The sequence below is a fragment of the Ovis aries genome, chromosome X (assembly GCF_016772045.2).
Source record: "Ovis aries strain OAR_USU_Benz2616 breed Rambouillet chromosome X, ARS-UI_Ramb_v3.0, whole genome shotgun sequence".
Classification (NCBI taxonomy): Eukaryota; Metazoa; Chordata; class Mammalia; order Artiodactyla; family Bovidae; genus Ovis; species Ovis aries.
In genome coordinates, this window is record NC_056080.1 from 58,249,244 (window position 1) to 58,271,447 (window position 22,204).

The 22,204-nt window shown below is 40.6% G+C and overlaps 2 protein-coding genes across 3 annotated transcripts in view; one reads left to right on the forward strand and one right to left on the reverse strand.

The window, feature by feature from the left end:
- The window catches only part of SLC9A7 (solute carrier family 9 member A7), a 177,719-nt gene extending 164,311 nt beyond the window's left edge, over window positions 1-13,408 (forward strand). Inside the window, exons 16-17 of the mRNA XM_027963353.2 lie at window positions 2,936-3,041; window positions 7,601-13,408. Coding sequence (XP_027819154.1) covers window positions 2,936-3,041; window positions 7,601-7,876 — 382 coding nt within the window. The 3' untranslated portion in view covers window positions 7,877-13,408. The remainder of the gene's footprint in view (window positions 1-2,935; window positions 3,042-7,600) is intronic.
- Window positions 1-22,204, reverse strand: part of CHST7 (carbohydrate sulfotransferase 7) — a 76,749-nt gene that overhangs the window by 35,341 nt on the left and 19,204 nt on the right. The window contains exon 2 of one of the 2 annotated variants that reach the window (XM_027963354.2): window positions 14,067-14,676. The exons of the other annotated variant lie outside the window; for it this stretch is intronic. The gene's annotated coding sequence lies outside the window, so the exon portion shown is untranslated. Of the gene's footprint in view, window positions 1-14,066; window positions 14,677-22,204 lie in introns of those variants that run through there. 2 annotated transcript variants of the gene reach the window in all.

Below are 22,204 nucleotides of genomic sequence, written 5' to 3' on the forward strand. Positions count from 1 at the left end.
CAAACATGCAAGAATTCCAAAAGTTTAGCACCATGAAGCCTCTGGGAGAAGGGGGAAAAGTAATATAAGGATTAAACAAAGCAAAATACAGCTAAGGGGACACCATTGAAGAAGCAGTGATTTGTTATAAACCAGAAGAAATAAAATCAAGAAATTTTAAAAGATCTTTTTTTTTGCAGGATACTCAAATTTTCTCTACTGACAGAGTTTAAATGACATTGTATTACATTTACTTTAAGAGTGTCCCAACCACTCTGCTTGGTTATAGTGAATAATATTCATAAATTACATTATTATAAGTACTGCTTATTGGTCATTAACATTAGGCTCAATCCATAGACAAAGCAGAGATTTGCTTATTAGTTACAGAACACAAATGTTAAGTATCTCAAGTATAAAATTAATTATAATAAAAATTAGGGAAAAAATTGAAAAGAGGCAGAAATATAAATGAATTAAATTTACCATCCTTCTTAAAAGCTTTGACTACAGTGCATAAATCAGGAAATAGGCAAAAAATGTATTCTGTAAAGTTGTAATGGTAAATTACCAGAAAGACTGGGTGGGAGAGAGGTTTGATATTTCATTTTTGCCCTTCCAACAACTTGACTATTTAAAATCTGTAGATATTTTTCCCCTTTTAAAAAAACTTCTTAGATGGCCTTTTATGTTTGGGAAGAGGCAGCTTGTCTTTGAATTGCCCAAGACAGGGAAGTGAAAGGCAACCTCCAGCTTCTCTGGGACTCTTGTATTAGTCATTCTGTGAATCCAGCCAATGACAGCTTCTGAGGTGAAGACACAAAAAAACTGATAGGCCTAAAGGGGCTCTTTCTAGGAATAAGGAGAGCAGGCAGAGGGAGCTTGTTCTGTTTATGACGAGTCCCAGCAGAGCCCACACATCTTCCTTTGGTGAGTAATTCCCAGCCAGAAGTTTACCCCAGGGTCGCCCTTCCATCTCCTCCGGTTCAGTTCAGTTCAGTTGCTCACTCGTGTCCAGCTCCTTGCGACCCCATGAACCGCAGCACGCCAGGCCTCCCTGTCTATCACCAACTCCCGGAGTCTACCCAAACCCATGTCTGTCAAGTCGATGATGCCATCCAACCATCTCATCCTCTGTAGTCCCCTTCTCCTCCCACCCTCAATCTTTCCCAGCATCAGGGTCTTTTCCAATAAGTCAGCTCTTCGCATCAGGTGGCCAAAGTATTGGAGTTTCAACTTCAACATCAGTCCTTCCAATGAACACCCAGGACTGATCTCCTTTAGGATGGACTGGTTGGATCTCCTTGCAGTCCAAGGGACTCTCAAGAGTCTTCTCCAATACCACAGTTCAAAAGCATCAATTCTTCGGTGCTCAGCTTTCTTCACAGTCAACTCTCACATCCATACATGACCACTGGAAAAACCATAGCCTTGACTAGACGGACCTTTGTTGGCAAAGTAATGTCTCTCCTTTTGAATATGCTATCTAGGTTGGTCATAACTTTTCTTCCAAGGAGTAAATGTCTTTTAATTTCATGGCTGCACTCACCATCTGCAGTGATTTTGGAGCCCAGAAAAATAAAGTCAGCCAGTGTTTCCCCATCTATTTCCCATGAAGTGATGGGACCAGATGCCATGATCTTAGTTTTCTGAATGTTGAGCTTTAAGCCAACTTTTTCACTCTCCTCTTTCACTCTCATCAAGAGGCTTTTTAGTTCCTCTTCACTTTCTGCCATAAGGGTGGTGTCATCTGCATATCTGAGGTTATTGATATTTCTCCTGTCAGTCTTGATTCCAGCTTGTGCTTCCTCTAGCCCAGAGTTTCTCATGATGTACTCTGCATACAAGTTAAATAAGCAGGATGTAGAGCAACATTTTCTCTCTCCTGCTGCTCTGAATGAAGACAGGAAGTGCTAGTGCTTGGAATAGTCATATTCTTGAGTACAGCTGTGACTCCCCATCTGCCTTTAAAGGCTCTTGTCCATTCCTGTATCTGAGCTGATCCTGTTGGTCTCTACCTTTTCCCATTGCTTACTTACACTGGGGATATCAGAAATGGTCCCACCTCCATCATAAAGTGATACATGCTTCATGGTGCTTCCAACACAGGACTCTGCATTTGGTAGCACACACATCCATAGATTGGTAAACCCTGAACCAATTCCCACAGAACAATTGACCTTTGTGTTAGAGCAGGGGGCTCAATCAAGGACAGGTTTTCTCCTCGGGGGACATTGGGCAATGTCAGGAGACGTTTTTGTAGTCACACTTAAGGGAGGGGTTGAGGGTGCTCCTGGCATCTAGTGAGTAGAGGCCAGAGATGCTGCTAGTCATCCTACAATGCAGGACAGTCCCCACAGCAAAAGTGATCTGGCCCATGATGCCAGTAATATCAAGGTGGAGAATCTGGGAGAGAGGCAGCAGGTAGAGGGAAGAATAGTCTAGTATGGGAAGGTGGGAGATTGAGGTCTGAATGACCTTCATGAAGCCATTTTGCCTTGTCCTCTAAGTTCCTGTCCACCTCAAACATTTCCACTCTGTGAGTTCTGAGCAAAGGGGACCCAGGTGCTATAATATCTCCATTCCAGCTACACGATTTCCTGTTTCCAAAACATGAGCTCGTTGTGTGTCAAAAGCTGGAAGGCTGATCAAAACCAAAATTCTCATTCACCATAACAAAGAAGAGAGAAAGGTATTTTAATCAAGTATTTTTAACTGAAAATGGGGAACTGGCAACCTGAAAGTTAATGGTTAACACTTAAGGATGATGGGCTATAGTTTATTCTTGGATTCAGATATTTGCAGACTACAAGTACCATACTTTCTGTATTGTACTGGTAAAATGGGGGAAAGTGGGGTAGAATGCCAGATGATTTACTCCTTGGGATTTCTGAACACATTTTGTTGGGTGTGTGTTTTCTTTGCAGGCAGTTTTCCTTAATTCTCTTTTTTAAAGTTACCTGAAACCCATCCTCACGCACAGTGGCCCCCCATTAACCACCACCCTCCCAGCCTGGTGTGGTTTGCTCGCTCAGTGTCTAACCAGTCCCCAGGTATATGAGGTAAGTACAGCATGGCCGAGTTGCCATGGTAATACTGCAGTTCTGCCATGGCCTTTGCTTTCAGTTGCCACCAAACATGGCAGAGAACAGCATCAGTGTCTCCTTCACCTAAAGACAGTTGAGCCTTCCAGCTTCCCCAGCCCCTCCTCATATAAAAATGAAATTCCTGTGCCACCTCTGATAAACTGTTTTTAAATTACAAAAAAAAAAATGGGTCGGATGCTGAGAGCACCATTTCCCTTTGGTTTTGTCAAGTGATTTTTAATGCTTGTGGTGAGTTTTTAATGGAATATGAGCCTAGATAATCTTTTATGTTGGAAGGATACAGACCAATAGATTAAAAAGTTAGTTTTATGATTTCCCATCCCATTTTATTTAATAAATCTTTTATTTGAGTGTGGAATACTTTGCTTAGTTTGGACCTCTGTGTTAAGTGACAGTGTGGGTCATTTGGATGTGTTCTGTCATCAGAAACAAAGGGAAGTTCAGGAAGATCAGGACTTGGTGTCCTGATCTCTTCTGCTTAAGAAGCTCAAAAAAAAGCTCTGACTGATCACACTGATTTTGTTTCACTGGGCTTCCTTGTGTCTTGGCCTTCCAGCTCTAGTGTCTTTTAAGCAGTTTCTAAAGCCTTCATTCTTTCTTCGTTTTTATAAGGGCCACTTTTCATGTCTCTATAATAGTAAAATAACTCACCCACTATTAAAACTTCATATAGATCTTAAAAATTGGAAAATTAACCAGCTATTGCCTCACACCTCAGAGTAAACTCCATATACTTCCAGGCACTTAAATTGAAAGTGCTCCCCTCACCACTTCAAGATTTTGCCCAAGGTTTGCTTCCTGGGGTCATGTTTGGGCTGTGGACTCCCCACAGCCAACCCAAGATGGGGTGACTTGTTCTGCAGGTTAGAACCACCCTCCATACTGCCACTACTGCCTGGGGCTGGGGTCCTGACTGAGGTCTCAGCTCCAGACATGGAGAGGCCTGCTGCTGAGAAAGTGAGAGCAGAAAGTCTTTGTAATTTTAACTGAGAAAGTCAGAGGTGACAGAGTGGAGTGGAGTACTGGCTGAGGGCCTCAGATGAGCCATTCTTTTGACTGTTTGACACACTGTTGGGTAGCCCTCCCCCATCACTTGTAGGACATTTTATACTTAACCGAGGTTCTTTGGGAGATATGGATAGTTTTCATTATTCCTTATTTGTACTTACTCTAAACAAAATTTAGGTTTGAGAACTGCCTAGAAAACAGTGTTCTTCCACTTAATGAAAATGTGCATGTGTGGTAAGTTGCTTCAGTTGTGTCCAACTATTTGTGACCCCATGGACTGTAGCCCACCAGGCTCACCAGAATCCCACCAGAATACCATGGACTCTCCAGGCAAGAATACTGGAGTGGGTTGCCATACTCTCCTCCAGGGGATCTTCCTGACCCAGGGAATGAACCCATGTCTCTTTCACCTCCTGTGTTGGCAAGTAGGTTCTTTACCACTAGCACCACCTGTGGCTATTTAAATGCACAAATTACCACAATGCTCTTGCTTGCAGGTGTCTGCAGGGTTATTTGGTCACATTTCCAGAGCAGCCCTCACTGGAAAGCTAGTTATGTAATTACCCAAACCTCAGCTGAACAAAAATTTGTTGATCCTGTCATCTGGAATTAGAGGGGGTGGGATGGTTTTATCATCTGCATAGAACATTCCTTAAGCATCAATCTGGAAGTCCTCCACTGGGTTTTACTGCATCCCTGTTTCTGAGTAACCATTCCCAGGGTACTGTTTGTCTGGGCTTGGGGGTTTCATTGTGGAATGGGTCACCATCCAGTCTTGTTTCCTCCTGTCGGTGAACTTTGGCCCTGCTTCCCACTGTGAGGGGTCAGGGTGGGCCATCCCGGGGCTCCCATTGAGGAGCTCTATGCTGCTGAGGGGGTGGCTTGGCTCCATTTGCGGAATTCCCCGTGCACGCAATTGTTCTATCTGTGTTCCTGTCTGTCTCCACGTGACTCCAAACCTCAAAATAGCAAAATAAGTGCCAGGAGAGTCCTCCTGAACGCTGGGAGCTAAGGAGCCCTGGGAGAAAGATTCTGACAGAGATAAACAAAAACATTACTTAGCACGTGTATGAATGGGAGAAATGGAGCGTGCTAAAACAGGGAACATGATGCCATCTGTTGTTAAAGAAACCATCACAGAGCAGATGGGGGTTCAGGACTTTGTGAACAACTAATGGAGATGGGGGAATGGGGCAGGTTAGAGTGAGTTTTAGAATTATACTTTGCCTGACTAGAGGATTTTTATTGAACTGTACATTGGTACCCTGCCTCATTCCAGTGAGGACTGGAGGCAGAAGGCAAGAAGATTCGTGTGCTTGGCTGCTAAAAGCCCTGGTTAAGTGGGGTGATGCTGTGGAGAGTGGAGAACCCAACGTCACTAAGAAACAATGCAGAAAACAAGCATGTGCTTGTCACCAGTACATGCCCAGAGATGGGCCAGGATAGGAGAGGTGAGGCAGGCAGAACCCAAGGGTCTTCCCTGGGTCAGTGCATTTAACAGACATCTCCTATATGAGGTCTTGGTGGCTCAGATGGTACAGAATCTGCTTGCAATGCAGGAGACATGGGTTCAGTCCCTGGGTTGGGAAGATCCCCTGGAGAAGGGAATGGCAACCCACTCCAGTATTCTTGTCTGGAGAATCCCACGGACAGAGGAGCCTGGTGGACTATAGTCCATTGAGTCACAGAGTGGCATGCTCAGTTGTGTCCAGCTCTTTGTGTCCCCATGGACTGTAGCTCACCAGACTCCTCTGTCCATGAAATTTTACAGGCAAGAATACTGGGGTGGGTAGCTATTCCCGTCTCCAGGGGATCTTCCCAACTAAGGGATGGAACCCAAGTCTCCTGTGTTGCAGGCGAATTCTTTACCTCTTAGTCACCAGGGAATCTATCGAGTCACAGAGAGTCAAACACAACTGAGCGACTAACACTTTTCACTTTCCTATGAGGTCAGCAGCTCAAGGAAGGGTGCCAGGAAGAGGAGGGAGGTCAGTACTGTTTGGTGGTTACTCACATAGATGAGGATCCCAGGCCTGAACACGGGAGTGTGACTGAACCTCTGGCTGAGTGGGGACCATGTGGCTGTCAGGGAGGCAGATTCGGCATCCTGCACCAAGGAGACCCTCTCAGGTAGAGGCCAAAGGATTTCTGATGTGCTTTGAAGGTAGGTTGAAAATAGGAAAGAAAGAACCATTTACCTGGAGCAGCTTGGAACCATGTGTTTGCCATTTAAGGAAGATGTTCCTAGTATTTGACGGCCTTGCAGGGTGGGTGGGAGGTGGGCGGCAGTGCAGGGAGTGCACCACCCCTCACTGCCTGTAAAACCATCCAGTGGGTGAAAGGTTGTGTCTGACCCCATGCAGCTTCCTGACGCTGTCCCTATAGTCTTATAGTTTCAAGTGGCTGCCACTTGGCTAATTTAGCCTGCTTTACTCAGCCTTGTCTGTTCTGTTACCACCACTGCTTAGCATGAGATGCCTGCCAGTCCTGTTCCCCAATGGGGTAATTTTTCACATCCTTTTTGTGGGAAGAACCCGTTTACTGGCAGCATAAATCCTAACTTGTTTCCAAGCAGCCAGACAACCTCGGGCAGATCCCATGGGGTCTCTCCAGTTTTCTTCTCTGTGACCTGAGTGTGTGCGCCCTTCACAGGGAAGGGGCAGGGATCAAATGAGAGCTTTTGTGACATTTGTGACAGGCGGACAATAGATGCTCAAGAAAACGTCCCCTCCCTCTCAGTCCCTCACTTCATCTACCTAAGGGCTTCCTTCCCATTAGGATGTTTCTGTGGGGATGGGAAGGAAATCCTAATTAAGGCTGATCCTCTTCCTCAATTGCTTAGTAGGACAAAGAGCAATTTAAATATAAACCAGATGGGTTTAGGATGGTTTGTGTAGAGCAGGAGCCCACCCCACCTCCCAGAATACTTTCCCAGAAAAGAGAAGACCCAGAATCTAATTTGCAGGACCTTACCTATACGTTTCTTGTTGGGTTGAAAGTGAAAGTGTTGGTCGCTCAATCATGTCAGACTCTTTTACGACCCCATGGACGGTAGCCTGCCAGGCTCCTCTGTCCATGTGATTCTCCAGGCAAGAATACTGGAATGAGTGGTCATTCCCTTCTCCAGGGGATTTTCCCAACCCAGGGATCAAACTCGTATCTCCTGCATTGCAGGAGAATTCTTCACCACTGAGCCACAAGAGAGGCTGAAAATCCAGACTAATCACCTTTTCTTTCCTTTTGTTACTTTTTGTCCCTATGCTATCAGGCATTTAAAATCAGAACTACTCACTGGTCTTCAAAGTCCTGGTTCAGCAATAGTCTTACATGGGCTAGCACTCTAGAGTTTACACTCAGTTATCACACTAGGGGCTCAAGGCAGGCCAGTTTTATGATCCCCATTTTCAGATAAGGAGTTGGGGCTGGCCTTGGCCCAGGGAGATATTGGTCTCTCATTTGTGGTTGATGTGGTTGGTGATGTTGCTGTTGTTTGCTGTACTTTTCAGAACCAAGAGCCACTGAGAGAGGAAGACTCTGATTTCATCCTGACTGAGGGCGACCTCACCTTGACCTTCGGGGATAGCACAGTGACTGCGAACGGCTCCTCAGGTTCCCACACGGCCTCCATGAGCCTTGAGGGTGGTCGGAGAATGAAGAGCAGCTCTGAGGAGGTGCTGGAACGAGACCTGGGAATGGGAGACCAAAAGGTTTCCAGCCGGGGCACCCGCCTGGTGTTCCCCCTGGAGGATAGTGTGCGCCTTCCCGCCCAGAGCCCTGAGTGATGGGGTGGGGGAGGACCCACTGGCGGGTTGAGGATGGCTGCAAGCCCCAGCATTGTTGAGATGGGGCCTTGACTGAATGGAACTAACACTTCTGTTTTATTGGGGTCTGAAGATATCTTATTTAAAATTTCAGCCAAGATGCAGCTGGTAGGGTGAAAGTGTCTCTAAATCAAGGCAAATGCAGACCTATTCCCACTTTTTTCACATTGTAGTGCACTGTTCAAGAGTTAAACAAATAGCATGCTTTAACGCTGTCTTCATTCATTCACCTGCAGATCTGAATAAGGTGTGGCAGGTGGTGGGGGTTCCTCCCAGGAGAGGCTTCGTATCCAGACACAGCGGTGTAGGTTTCATTGGCTATAGGCATACAAGGAGAGAACAGGCTAAGATTGTGAAGGATGGCGGTTGCTATTAGACCTCCAAGGACTGTGAGAAACTGGTGTTAAATGGACAGAAAACATGAGAAAGCAATTTGACTGGAGGTTCTAGCAACAAGGTTGTGTGACTGCACCCTCCTATCAGGATTCCTGCCCCTTTTTGACTCCCTGTGTTTATTCTAGACTGAAGACTGGAAAATATGTCCATGAACATTTCAACATGGAGGAATGAATTCTAATTCCTTCTCTGGAAATCTCCATAAGGAAGAAGTTACTGGAATGTTTGAAACCAAAGGCAAAATAGTGTTATACTGTTGTTTTTAACTAATCTGAGTACAGGAGAAACTGTTTAGAAACTGATGGTGATATCACTGCAAAAATCTGTAAGTTCTCAAGGTATTCCATATGAGCTGACTGCCTGGGAAATAATGAATAGGATTGGGTTTTACTGTGGCTTTAGAAATAACACCACAATTTGTGGGATGCAGTCTTATCTATGAAAGAGAAAGCAGCAAGAAGCCTAAGAGGCAACAGGCTAGTATTCAGAGGGAAGAAATCTCACTGCAAACAAAATTAACTGCAAAGAAAATACAAGATAGTATTCTAATGACTGAGTAGAATTCCAAATTTTGAGTTCATAAATGCATGAGATTTCAGTGGCCACATGAGGAATCAGAGGTGAGTCAATAGAGAGTTAAGCATTATTCAACCTGGTGGAAGGTTGGAAGGTTCTGTCGACTATCGTAGACAGCTTGAGAGTCTGGATGTCTTGACATTGAATGCCATGTAGAGAAGGGCCATTTTCATGGTATCTGGGGAGCCTTGTACCAACTTAATGTGTAAGTGTGGTTTAAAATTTAGGTTTTTGTCAAGAGTTTGGGTTCTTTATGGATGAGCTATTTCACCTGCCCACACCTGTAGTAGTGAAATACTGAAAGAACTCTTAAAAACTAGGCTAGCAAGTCTTCCTATGCTTCAGTGAGAGCCTATTTGAAAACCCAATTTCTAAAAAAAAAAATGCTTTCATAAAATGTGGGCATTTTTCTTATTATGGCGGACAAAATATTGGCCCATTTCAGTCTAGGACGCTCATAATGAAATCAATCATTAATCTTTTTAGCTGACATAATTTTTAAATAAGACATTGCTTGACACTTTGTTTTTGAATTGATAAATTGTGCAAACCAGGAAAAATTTATTATTAGGCTTAGTCATATGAAATTACTGATTTTCAACCATTTAAGAAAACAGAAATGGCAGTTTCATATGATTCAACATAATATAAATTAATCATTTTTATTCCCTTCTTTCCTTTGTATCTAAAGTCCATTTTGACTTTATGGTCCACCAAGGACTTCCTTGGTGGCTCAGACGGTAAAGCACCTGTCTACAGTGTGGGAGACCCGGGTTCAAACCCTGGGTTGGGAAGATCCCCTGGAGAAGGAAATGGCACCCCACTCCAGTACTATTGCCTGGAAAATCCCATGGACAGAGGAGCCTGGTAGGCTACAGTCTATGGGGTCACAAAGAGTTGGACATAACGTCACTTTCACTTTCACAGGCTTTGTACTCTCCACTGCAAACATTTTATTCTAACCTGCTTAAATATAAGTAAATGGAGATTTGCTGAGCCCACAACTTAGCTAGATTTGTAGTTATTTGGTTAGATTTTTTTCATTCAGTGAATCATTAAGTCACTGACCTGTGGTCCTAATTTTTGTTTGCAAGATGTGGAGATTAATCCTGACTTTGCCAGGGGTCCTAGGAAGTGAGTTCACTTATTAAAAAAACTTCCATCTCTCAGAAGTATCTTGCCTATGCTGAGTGACAAAAAAGTAATGTGCCACAAAGGCCGAAACCTATTCACTCAAGGCCAAGTATTTGCTGCCAATCTGGCAGAAATCAGATCGAAACTGCTAAGTAATGGTGCAGCCATCTAAAGAAAGTTCCCCCAAGAGAGGGTGATCCCAAGTCATCTTAGAAACATGTTTGTTCTGGGTTGGGGGGGGGGTGGCATTTCAGTAGTCAAAAGCTCTAGAGCACAGGTTCTCATACCTGGCTGCACATTAAGATTACTTGGCCAGTTTTTACAAATACTGAAGCCAAGGCCCTACCCTCAGAGATTCAGATTCAGTAGGTTGGTGCCTGGCTGCCATGTTTTGTTGTGGATCCTCAAGAATTCTAATGTGCAGCTAGGATTGAGAGCCTCTAGTCTAGAACTTGCAGTGGACCCTATTTAGAACCTTAAAGAAATGGTCTAGGAAAGAACATTTTAAATTGTTAGTCATGTGGAACAAACAGGGAGGGTAGTTGTGAGAGTTTCATGCTAATAATCTTTGCAGAAGTCAAGAACATACTTTGTAAAGTACAACTGAAAAGGTCACTTTTGAAAATCTTAGAGCATGAGAGGGAGAGATGGGTAACTAGAGTGTATATATGGGGGAGATTAAAAATTGTCATCTTTGCTCCCATTTGTTGGGGGGAAAGGGGGTTTTGTCTTAACTGGACTGCTGACTAGTCAAATGTGACAGTTTCTGAGATGCTATCTTTGCAGTTTAACCTGATATTATATTAATAGTCCCTTTCACAGTCAAGTGAACTTTCTCTTCACATTTTGCTTGTACTCATGCCTGCATCCATGTTGGACTCCTCAAAATAAGAATGGACCCATTCATTGCCAGAGCAAAGTAACCATATTACTTGGAAAGTTGTGATCAATCTGGTGTCTGATGTGGCAGTGGTATCAGTAAGCAGGTAATTAAGGAGATGCAAACTTTTGTATAGCACCAACAGAGGAAAGACAAAACCACCTGCAAATCCTTTTCATGCTCTTTTTGAAGACTACAAGGAGAATTGAACTAAAGAAGGAAATTTGGAATTTAAAGAAGGCTGTATTTCTTCCTAGGAAACAGGCATAGGAAGGGCATATGTGATTAAATGGACTCTGGCCATCAGGGTACTTATTGGAGTGACCAGAAAAACAAGCATTGATGTCCTGCAGCCAAAAATCACACTGTGACATCAAATGTTTCATCAAGTAAACAGCAAGGAGCTCTTTAGGCTGTGTTCTCTAGACCTGAAAATGTCCTCCATGGTTCAGTCAACAAATATTTCTGTAGACAACCTGAAAAAATGTTCTCTCAGATATCCATGAACACTTCAGTCTAGGGCAAACAAGTAATGTTTGTTTCAAAAACAGAAGTCTGTTTCACGCACACATGCCCAAGCCCCATCATAGCTCCCCCTTTCTTTGTCCTCAGCGGAAGTTGATGTTTTCATGTCAGCTATCTAATGTGAACAAAATGATTTCTAAATATAGAAACACTGCTGATGCACTTAGGTGAAATTGCTGGCAGGGCAAACAAGCAACTCATTGTGGGGGAGTTATCCTCTTGGAAACCTACCTTGGTACCCATTGTGAGCTCTAAGAGGTGGATCAGAAAGCTGATTTTCCCATCTGCTATAAATTGGAACCTGGACTGAGGGCATCAGGAAAGTCAGCTTGTTGATTCAGTAACTATATGACTTCTTTTTCCGCTTCAGAAATGGGGCACTTGACAGGTTTCATGCTTGCTTTTTGATGTTGCTTCTGTAGATGAGTTAGTGAAGGAGCTAGTCTGTCAAATACTGTCATTGAATTCTGATCCCTTCTGTGTTTTTAACTGACAATCTGACTCACCAGTGTCAATTGCTGCATTCTGATACAGGTACAGTAAATTGAGGGCATTTCGTGACCAAGACTTACAGTTTAGAAACAACCCACCTGAATGCTGCTTTCACCATGTGGATACCTGAAAAGACCTCCCCTCTTTCTAAAACCTAATAAGAACAATCTACAGAGAAGTATTCTGGAAACCAATGCTAGTGTCTAATGAGGAAAAGCAAGTAGGCTCTTTGACAATCCTTTCAAAACAAAACCTAGAAATAAACCATTTTTCTTCCAGTTCTGAGTTTCATAAGCAGATCTTCTGTAAATTAACAAACCCATTTGTCAGCCAGTGCTAGCAGAAGTTGTAAAGAGCAAAACCAAAGTTTTTGATGTTTTATTTTTGTAAGCAGGGTATACTCTAACCACAGACTACATGGCACACACAGGCAGCCAGTTTTCTGCTACATGACCCTTGGAGAAAATGACAAGGAGGGTTTGCCTGTTCTGCTGCCTTTTGAAAAGGTCTGAAATAGACACAAGAGCACTTAGGAGAGGTCACTTTCTTACCCTGATGGCCACCTTTTCGAAAAGCTTCACAGAACTGCCAAGTGTCACGGTCAGCTTGACTTTTGGCCAGTGGAAAATTATCTGGGTGGGCCTGTATGTGTTGGAGGAACTCAGATGGAAAAGGACTTGGAAACATCATGAAGAACTCTACATCAGCTGTCTAAAGCACTTCAAACAAGTTAAGATCCCAGTGTCAGTGGGTGAGTGTCTTAACTGCATGGACATTTGGGGGTTGACTTTAGTTATGGTATTCCAGCTGTGAACTTTGGAGAAGCAATGGGGTGGTTTTTCAGTCATGTGGGTGTTAAGTCTATGGGTTTGGAATCTGTCACTGAAATCACTCATTCAAAAGTATGACTTCATAGTAGGGTCACTTAGGTTTGTTTTTTACATAAAATACATCTGGTATTTCTTAGGAAGTTTTACTATGTCCATTAAAATGATTAAATGGGGAGGTCACCAAGAATCATTTAATAGCTGAAAAGCAGTTTTTTAAATAGACTAGGATGAATTTAATAAGGTCTGATGTGACCTTCAGGGGAATTTTTTATAGAGAGCCTCCATACTGTAATTGGGGAAATTTTTGTCTTTTACTTCCATTCAATAGTAGCAAACTGGTGGTTTTATAAAATTAACATAGTGTTAATATAACATAAACATGTTATATAAAATAATATTAAAACATGTCTAACTGTGAAAACGTGAAGACGGAGTTATCAGCAACCTTTATGTGCAATAAAGAAAACTGGAGTTAGGCCCCCAATGTGTTCCCTCTCCCTAGCATTTTACTGAATGTTGCCTTTGTGTATATGTTTAGATTGATATTGTAAAGCTAGCTACATGTTTTCCTGCCCTTTACTGATATTTAACACATTTTTCTCAAAGCCTTTTTCTTTCCCTTTTTTTTTAACAAAAATCAAAATAAAAAGATTAACTGGCTGAGCTCATCTCGTTTCATATTTTTAAAAGTATTGTCCATTAGTAGAGGAATGCAGTATCGGCCTGTTCTTAGTTTGTTTCTTTCCCACACAGAGAGGTTCTGTTCTGGGTGGAAGCTATTCCTCTCCAACTTCATTTAAAACAGAGATGGACAAATTACAGTGGCCCCTGGATCAAATCCAGTCTACTGGTTGTTTTTGTAAATAAAGTTTTATTGGCATATACTCTACTCACTCATTTTGTCTGTGACTGCTTTCATGCAGAGCTGAGTTGTAAGGGCACTGAACAACTAGCGCTCATAAAGCCTGAGCTATTTACTATCAGAGTCTTCTCAGAAAAGGCTTTTCCTGACCGCTAATTTAGATGCTTGAAAAATTTTTAAAGATTGGATCTAAAAAATCACAGCAACACTTTTAGACTTTAAAAATGTGCCTTTGAGTTAAAATAAACACTTGGAACCTGTGACTTCTCCCAGCCTGCAAACATCTTTAACAGGCTTTGAGTGTTGGTGAGTTGCTAAGATTCTTGAGCTTCCTACAGTTTCTCTCATAGTCCTTATATTCCTCTATATGTAGACTAACTGCTCCCTAAATCATGCAATTGAACTACATCGTAAAATCTGCTCCCTAGCAAAATAAAGCAAAAATAAATCTTGTCATTAACAGTGACTCCAGAATCATTTAATAGTATAATTACAAAAACATCAGAACAATTTAAAAGCAAACATTTCTTTCAGTTCATTAGGGTTCTCCCACCCAAGGAAATTACTTTTAAAAAATCCATTTAGGGGTGGGGGCCAGGGGAGCTATTTGAAGAAGAGCTGGATGAGTCAGATTTTAAAATATACCGCCCAGATCTTTTATTTTATATTAAGTAATTTAATCAAGATACACAGGACTGCACTTGGCCCGTCTTCACATTGATGTTTTGTCCAGGCACCTGCTGATGGGAAATGGTACCAAATCACGTCTCTTCTTTGTTCTGAGAACGCCTTGTTGAATTGACTCCAACAGAGGCAGGGTCAGGCTGGGAACTAAAGCTCTTCCTATTTTATTTTATTGCATTGCACTGTCACTTCCTTACTGGAAACTTCGTTTCAACCAATGTGTCAGTCATTATTTAACAGCTCATGAATTCCTGTTCCAACTGCACAGCAGTTGGTACCAAGTCAAGCCCCAGTCTCTGACAGTGTGATAGATTGCCCCCACAGTGTGGCTTCTTCCAACGCTGGGACAACATGCTGAATGTCCCGGTTTATGGTGACTGACCTGGAAGGAAAGAAACAAAGGATGTTTGAACTTCAGAACACAGAAATCTATAGATGGAAAGCCTGTTGAACTTTGACAATATAAGGTCTCTTAAATATGAAACCTGTAATCTTCCCTACCTAAGCTGCATTATCCAATGCTGTAAATCCATACAGAATCAGTATTTATAACTTCTGCTTGTGACCCAAGAGGCATTTAGGGAGGATAGACAGGAAAAAGATGGGGGCTCCTCTTCTAGTGTGACTGTGCTTTCTGCAGCTGCTGCTGTGGAGTGCTTATTGAGGAGAACTTTCTGAGACCTGCTGGGTAGAGTGGGGTAAGGGCTGGGACTGAAGCTGTATCTTTAGGCACCAACCATGTAACCCATCCAGGGCTTCCCTGGTGGCTCAGAAGGTAAAGTGTCTGCCTGCAATATGGGAGACCCGGGTTCGATCCCTGGGTCAGGAAGGTCCCCTGGAGAAGGAAATGGCAACCCTCTCCAGTACTCTTGCCTGGAAAATTCCACAGACAGAGGAGCCTGGTAGGTTACAGTCCATGGGGTCACAAAGAGTTGGACATGACTGAGCGACCTCACTTTCTTTATGTAACCATCCATCTTTCACTTGTGTCCCAGTTCATGTGTGAAATCAATCATTCCAACCACTATTAGCTGTTCTGTAAAACTGAGGCTGTATGTAAGCAATGTGTCCAGCTTCCTACCTTTGTGGGATCTGGGCTTTTCCCCTTCTTTCACTAAAACACAGTGCTGTATCACTTTATGGGAGCAGCAAATGGTGAACTATGTTCATGCTAGTTCTGCCACCAGTTTTCTGGCTTTCCTGTGATTTTTCCTCTGATCCTGGATATGTGCCAAATTTGACATTCTTTTAAATTTTTATTGTATTGGGATACAGCTGATTAACAATGTTGTGATAGTTTCAGGTGAACAGCAAAGGGACTCAGCTATACATATACATGTATCCATTCTTGCCCAAACTCCCCATGCATCTGGGTTGCCACATAACATTCAGCAAAGTTCCATGTGTTATATAGTAGGTCCTTGTTGGTTATCCATTTAAATATAGCAGTGCGTACATGCCCACCTCAAAAACCTTAACTATCCCTTCTCCCCATCCTTCCTCCTGGCAACCATAAGTTCATTCTCTAAGTCTGTGAGTCTCTTTGTTTTATAAGTTCACTTGTATCATTTCTTTTTAGACTCCACATACAAGGGGTGTCATATGATATTTCTCCTTCTCTGTCTTATTTTGATGACAATCCTTAGGTCTATCCATGTTGTTGCAAATGGCATTAAGAAGATATGGTACATATATAAAATGCAATATCACTCAACCATTAGAATGAAGTAATGCCATTGATGTCATTTTCTAATGTGATGAAACGTAATAAAACTACTGATGGCAGTGTTTGGGTAAGACACACTTTCAAGATGATAAAAATGTACAATAAAAAATACTAAGCACTAGGAAAGAGCTGATTTCATAAATGCCTTGAGGCCAAATGACCCTTAGCCTTCTGTTAGTATAGGTTATTTACATAAAGAAAGCCCCAGCATGTCAAATTTCAGTATAATTAAGTTTAATAAAAACCAGTCTCCAGATGGGTTGACTATGGTTCTAGGTAAGATAGAATAGATGCATTTCTCCTTATTCCTCCCACAAAGTATAACTAAAATTCTTCCCAAACATGATTTATAAAATAAAGAAAAGACTCGGAAAGAAAGGGAAAAGAAGGTAGACTGATTAGGGATGTTGGGAATTGTGGAACAACACAGCCGTGAGTTGCCTGGGTTTTCTTTTTGCCTCCTCTATATCCTAAAAAGGGTGCTGAAGAATCCAGCAGACCAGAAATGTCAATGGCCATAGACCATAAAGGCCCCATGAAAAGTCCGTTTTCTCTAGCCAAATGAGAGGGAGAGGGTCAGTCTAGAAAGACAAAACCCAACCACCTCAGGAAAAAAAAAAAAAAAACACCTCCTGTCAGTAGAGGGCTTCCCTAGTGGCTCAGATGGTAAAGAATCTGCTTGCAATGTGGGAGACCCAGGTTCAATCCCCGGGTTGGGGAGATCTAGAGGAAGGCATGGCAAGTATTCTTGATTGGAGAATTCCATGATAAAGGAGCCTAGCAGGCTACAGTCATGGAGTTGCAGAGAGCTGGACATGACTAGGTGACTTAGTGTGCATGCACACATTCCTGTCAGCAGAGGCCTGGTGGGAAGCCAGGGCTTCTGGACTACCCCACCTACCTGGCAGTAACCAGGTGATGCACCCTTTCTACCAGTGCACTGTCAGTAGAGATTCATAACATATTCAAATATACAGCTAATGTTCAGGATACAATAAAAACCACCTGTCAAACCAAGAGCCAGGGAGATTTTGACTTAAGTGAGAAAAGACACCTGACAGATGCCAACACTGAAATGACGTGGATACTGAAATTTTCCAAGAAGGATTTTAAGCCACCATCATAAAAGTACTTCCAAATAAGCACAACTTGAAAACAAAAATTCCTGGCAAAGAAATATAAACAAAAGTGAAAAAAGAACAAAATGGAAAATTTAGAACTGTAAAATACAATAACCGAAATTTTAGGGTTTCGCTGGTGGCCCCATGGTTAAGAATCTGCCTGATAATGTAAGGGACACAGGTTCAATCCCTCGTCTAGGAAGATCCCACATGCCTTGAGGCAACAGTTCAGGAGCCACAACTACTGAGCCCATGCTCTGGAGCCCAGGACATGCAATTACTGAGCCTGCATGCTGCAGCTACTGAAGCCAGTGCATGCTATTGCCTATGTTCTGCAACAGAAGCCACCGCAATCAGAAGCCTACACACTGAAACTAGAGTAGCTCCCACTCGGCATAACTAGAGAAAGCCCTCAAACAGCAACAAAGACCCGACATAGCCAAAGATAAATAAATAAAAAATTTAAAAGCTCACTGGATGGTCCCAGTTGTAGAATAGAGATGACAGAAAAGAATTAGTGAATCTGAAAACAAAACTGTAGAAACTATCCAATCTGAACAAAAGAGAGTCAATAGAGTGAGAAGAGATGAACAGAGCATCAGAAACCTGTGGTATTACAATAAGATATCTACTGTTCATTTTTTGATGTTTCTAAAAAGAGAGGGAAAAAGAGATTGAGGCTGAAAAAGCACTTGATAAATATGGCTAAAAAATTCCCATATTTGGCAAAAGACATAAAACTACAGATTCCAGAGACTGGGTGAACCCCCAACAAAACCCCAAAGAAATCTACACCAAAATACACATAATAAAATTCCAGGAAAGTAAAGACAAAAACATCTTGAAAACAACTAGAGAGAAATGATGCATTATTTATGGAAATGATGATATGAATGTCAGTGGCACATTGTTAAAGAGCTGAAAGAACATAATTGTCAACTCGGACTTCTATATTTCATGATATCCTTCAGAAATGAAGGTAAAATAAAGACACTCTCAGATGAAGGAAACTAGATTTTGTTGCCAACAGAACTGCTAAAGGAAGTTTTTCCAGCAGAAAGGAAATGATAAAAGAAGGAACTTGAAACATCAGAATGAAGAAAGAAGAGGATAAAATACAAGTAAATTTAATAGACTATTCTTTTGAGTTTAAAAAATTATGTTTGATAGTTGAGGCAAAAATTATAACACTGTATAATGTGGTTCTCAATATACAGAGAAAATATTACAAGAGAATTATAAAGGGCACAGGATAATGGAACATAAATGGACATAAAATTTCTACACTTCACTTGAGGTAGGAAAATGTTGAGAACAGCAGGTTATGATTAGTTACATAAGTGTAGTCTAAAGAAGCCACTTTTGCACAGCAAAGCAAACCGTAAATAAAACAAAAAGACATCCAACAGAATGGGAGAAAATATTTGTAAATGATGTGACTGACAAGGGATTAATTTCCAAAATATACAGACAGCTCATATAGCTCAATATCAAAAAATTAAACAACCCAATCAAAAAAATTAGCAGATCTAAATAGACATTTCTCCAAAGAAGATGGCCAAGAGGCACATGAAAAAATGCTCAACATCACTAATTATTAGCGAAATGCAAATCAAAACAACAATGAGGTATCATCTCACTATGGTCAAAATGGCCATCATCAATAAGTACGAGTAATAAAATCTGAAGAGGATATGGAAACAAAGGGAACTCTCTTATCTTGTTGGTGGGAATGTAATTGGTACAGCCACTATGAATAATAGTATGGAGGTTCCTTAAGAAACTAAAAATAGAGTTATCATATAATCCTATAATTCCACTCCTGGACATATATCCAGAGAAAACTCTAATTTAAAAAGATCCAATGTTCAATACAGCATTATTTACAATAGCCAAGACATGGAAGCAACCTAAAAGTCCACTGACAGATGAATGGCTAAAGAAGATGTGGTGTGTACACACACACACACACACACACACACACACACACACACACACAGGAATATTACTCAGCCATAAAAAAGGATGAAATAATGCCATCTGCAACATGGACGAACCTAGAGATTTTTACACTAAGTGAAATAAGCCTAAGAAAGACAAATATCATGTGATATCACTTATATGTGGAATCTAAAAAAAAAAATAACATACAAATAGACCCACAGACATAGAAAACAAACTTATGGTTACCAAAGGGAAAAGAGAAGGGGTGGGGGAGGGATAAATCAGGAAGTTGATTTATACACAGTACTATATATAAAATAACCAACAAGGATGCACTATATAGCACAGGGAATTAAATATTTTATAATAACCTATAAAGAAAAAGAATCTGGAAAATATAAGCCCTATACTATCAATAATTACATTAACTATAAATGGTCAAACCCCACAAATATGGTATACAAAAAGACCAACAGAATGGTTTTAAAAACATGATCCATCTATATGCTCATATAAAAATACATATGTATATATAATTCATTTCAAATATGATATAGTAGATTGAAAGTAAAAGGATGAAAAATATAACCATACAAATATTAATTAAAAGAAATGAGTAGCTTTATTAATATTAGATAAAATAGAGTTTAGTAAAATGTTCAACCCACAAAGAAGATGATAGCAACGCCAAATGTGTATGTGTATAGCAAACAACAGAACTTTAAATTCCTTGAAGCAAAAACTGAAATAGAAAGGAGGAATAGACATGTCCAAATTTACAGTTAGAAACTTCAATACCTCTTTCTGAGCAATTGATAGAATTACTGCACAGAAAATCAACAATGATAGAGAAGAACAAAGCAATACTATCAATCAAACGTTTGAATTGACATTTATACACCATTCCAGCTAATCACAGTAGAAACACTGTTCTTCTCAAGCATATATGAAATTACATATGAAATTCTTTTTAAATATATATGAAACATTCTGTACACAAACCATATCCTGGTTCATAAAACAAACCTGAACAATTGAAAGGAACTGAAATAACAATACAGAGTACGTTCTCTATCCTGATGCAATCAAACTAGAAATCTATAGCAGAAATATGGGGGGAAATTCTCCAGACGTTTGGAAATTAAAGAATATATTTCTAAATAGTCCATGGGAAGTTAAGAAAAATATATTAAATGAAAATGCAACACACCAAAATTTGTGACACATGGCCAAAGCAGTACTGAGAGGGAAATTTACAGTATTAGATGCTTATATTAGATAAAAGGAAAGGTCTCAAACCAATAGAGCACCCACCTCAAGAAACTTACAAATTTAACACATTGACTAAATTTAACACCCTTTCATGATAAAAATTCTCAGCAAACTACAGATAGAGAACTTCCTCAACTTATTTTTTTTTTAATCTACATAAACCTACATCTAACCTCAAATCTTAAGGGAAAAATTGAATATTTTCCCCTTAAGATTGGGAAGAACACAAAGGGATCTGCACTTAACATGCGTATTCAACATAATGCTAGAGGTTCTAGCCAATTAAATAAGGCAAGAAAAAGAAAAACCATATGTTTGGAAAGGAATAAAATTGCCCCTATTTGTGATTATATGATTATGTACATAGAAAATTCCAAGGAATGAACAAAACAAACTCCTTGAACTAATAAATGAATTCAGCAAATTTGCAGGTTACAAACTCAATATTAAAAAATCAATTATATTAAAAAAATAAAAAATCAATTATATTTATTTATACTAGAAATGAACATTTTTAGAGCAAATTTTAATACTCATTTATAATCGCTCAAATTAAATACTTAGGTATAAATCTAACCAAAGAACTAAAGGACTTGTATGCTAAAAACTGCAAAACACCAAGAAAATAAATCAAACAAGATATAAATCAACAGAGAGATATAACTATGTTTGTGGATTGGAAGATTCAAGTAAAGATGTCATTTTTCCTGAAATTGATTTATAGGTGTAATAATATTCCTATCAAATTCTATCAATGACTTTTACACATATAGACAAGCTTATTCAAAAATTTACATGGAAAGACAAAGAAATCAGAATAGCTAAAACCTTTTTGGAAAAGAATAATGTAGGAATAGGGCTTCCCAGTTGGTGCTAACAGTAAAGAACCCACCTGTTGATGCAGGTAGATGTAAGAGACATGGGTTCAATCCCTGTGTCAGGAAGATCCCCTGGAGGAGGTCACGGCAACCCACTCCAGTATCCTTGCCTGGAGAATCCCATGGACAGAGGAGCCTGGCAGGCTCCAGTCCATAGGGTTGCAGAGTCAGACACAACTGAAGTGACTTAGCAAGCTAGCAAACTGGGAATAATCACTCTATTCAATACTAAGCTACATTTAACTATATTAATCACATGTAATGCTGGCGAGGGCCAGATAGTTCAGTGAGGGAAAAAGAAGCCCAGACACAAACATATATATGTGTATGGCTAACTAAATTTTGCCAAAAGTACAAAAGCAATTCATTGGAGGAAAGACAGTCTTTTCAACAAATGGTGCAAAAGCAGTTAGATATCCATAGGCAAAACAAAATAACAGAAAAAAACCTTGACCTGAACATCATACTTTATACAAAAATTAACTCAAAATAAATCAGAATTAAATGTTGATATAAATAAGCTTATCCTAAAATTTATAAGGAATGGCAAAATAAAAAATATATAAAACTCACACAACAGGAGGAAATCCTCAGGGCCCCAGGGCTAGGCAAAGAGTTCTTAGACATTATGTCAAATGCACAATCCACAAAAGAAAAAATGATAAATTGGATCTCATCAAAAATTTTTAACTTCTGCTCTTTCTCTGGTTAAGAAGATTTTTTAAAAAAAGATACAGTGTGAGTCTGAGTGAACTCTGGGAGATGGTGATGGACAGGGAGGCCTGGCGTGCTGCGATTCATGGGGTTGCAAAGAGTCGGACACAACTGAGCGACTGAACTGAACTGAACTGAACAGTCTGAGAGAAAATATCTGGAACCACATATCTGACAAAGGCCTTTTATCTAGAATATACAAATGACTCTCAAAATTCAAGGGTAAAAAACAATCCAGTTAGTACGTGGGCAAAA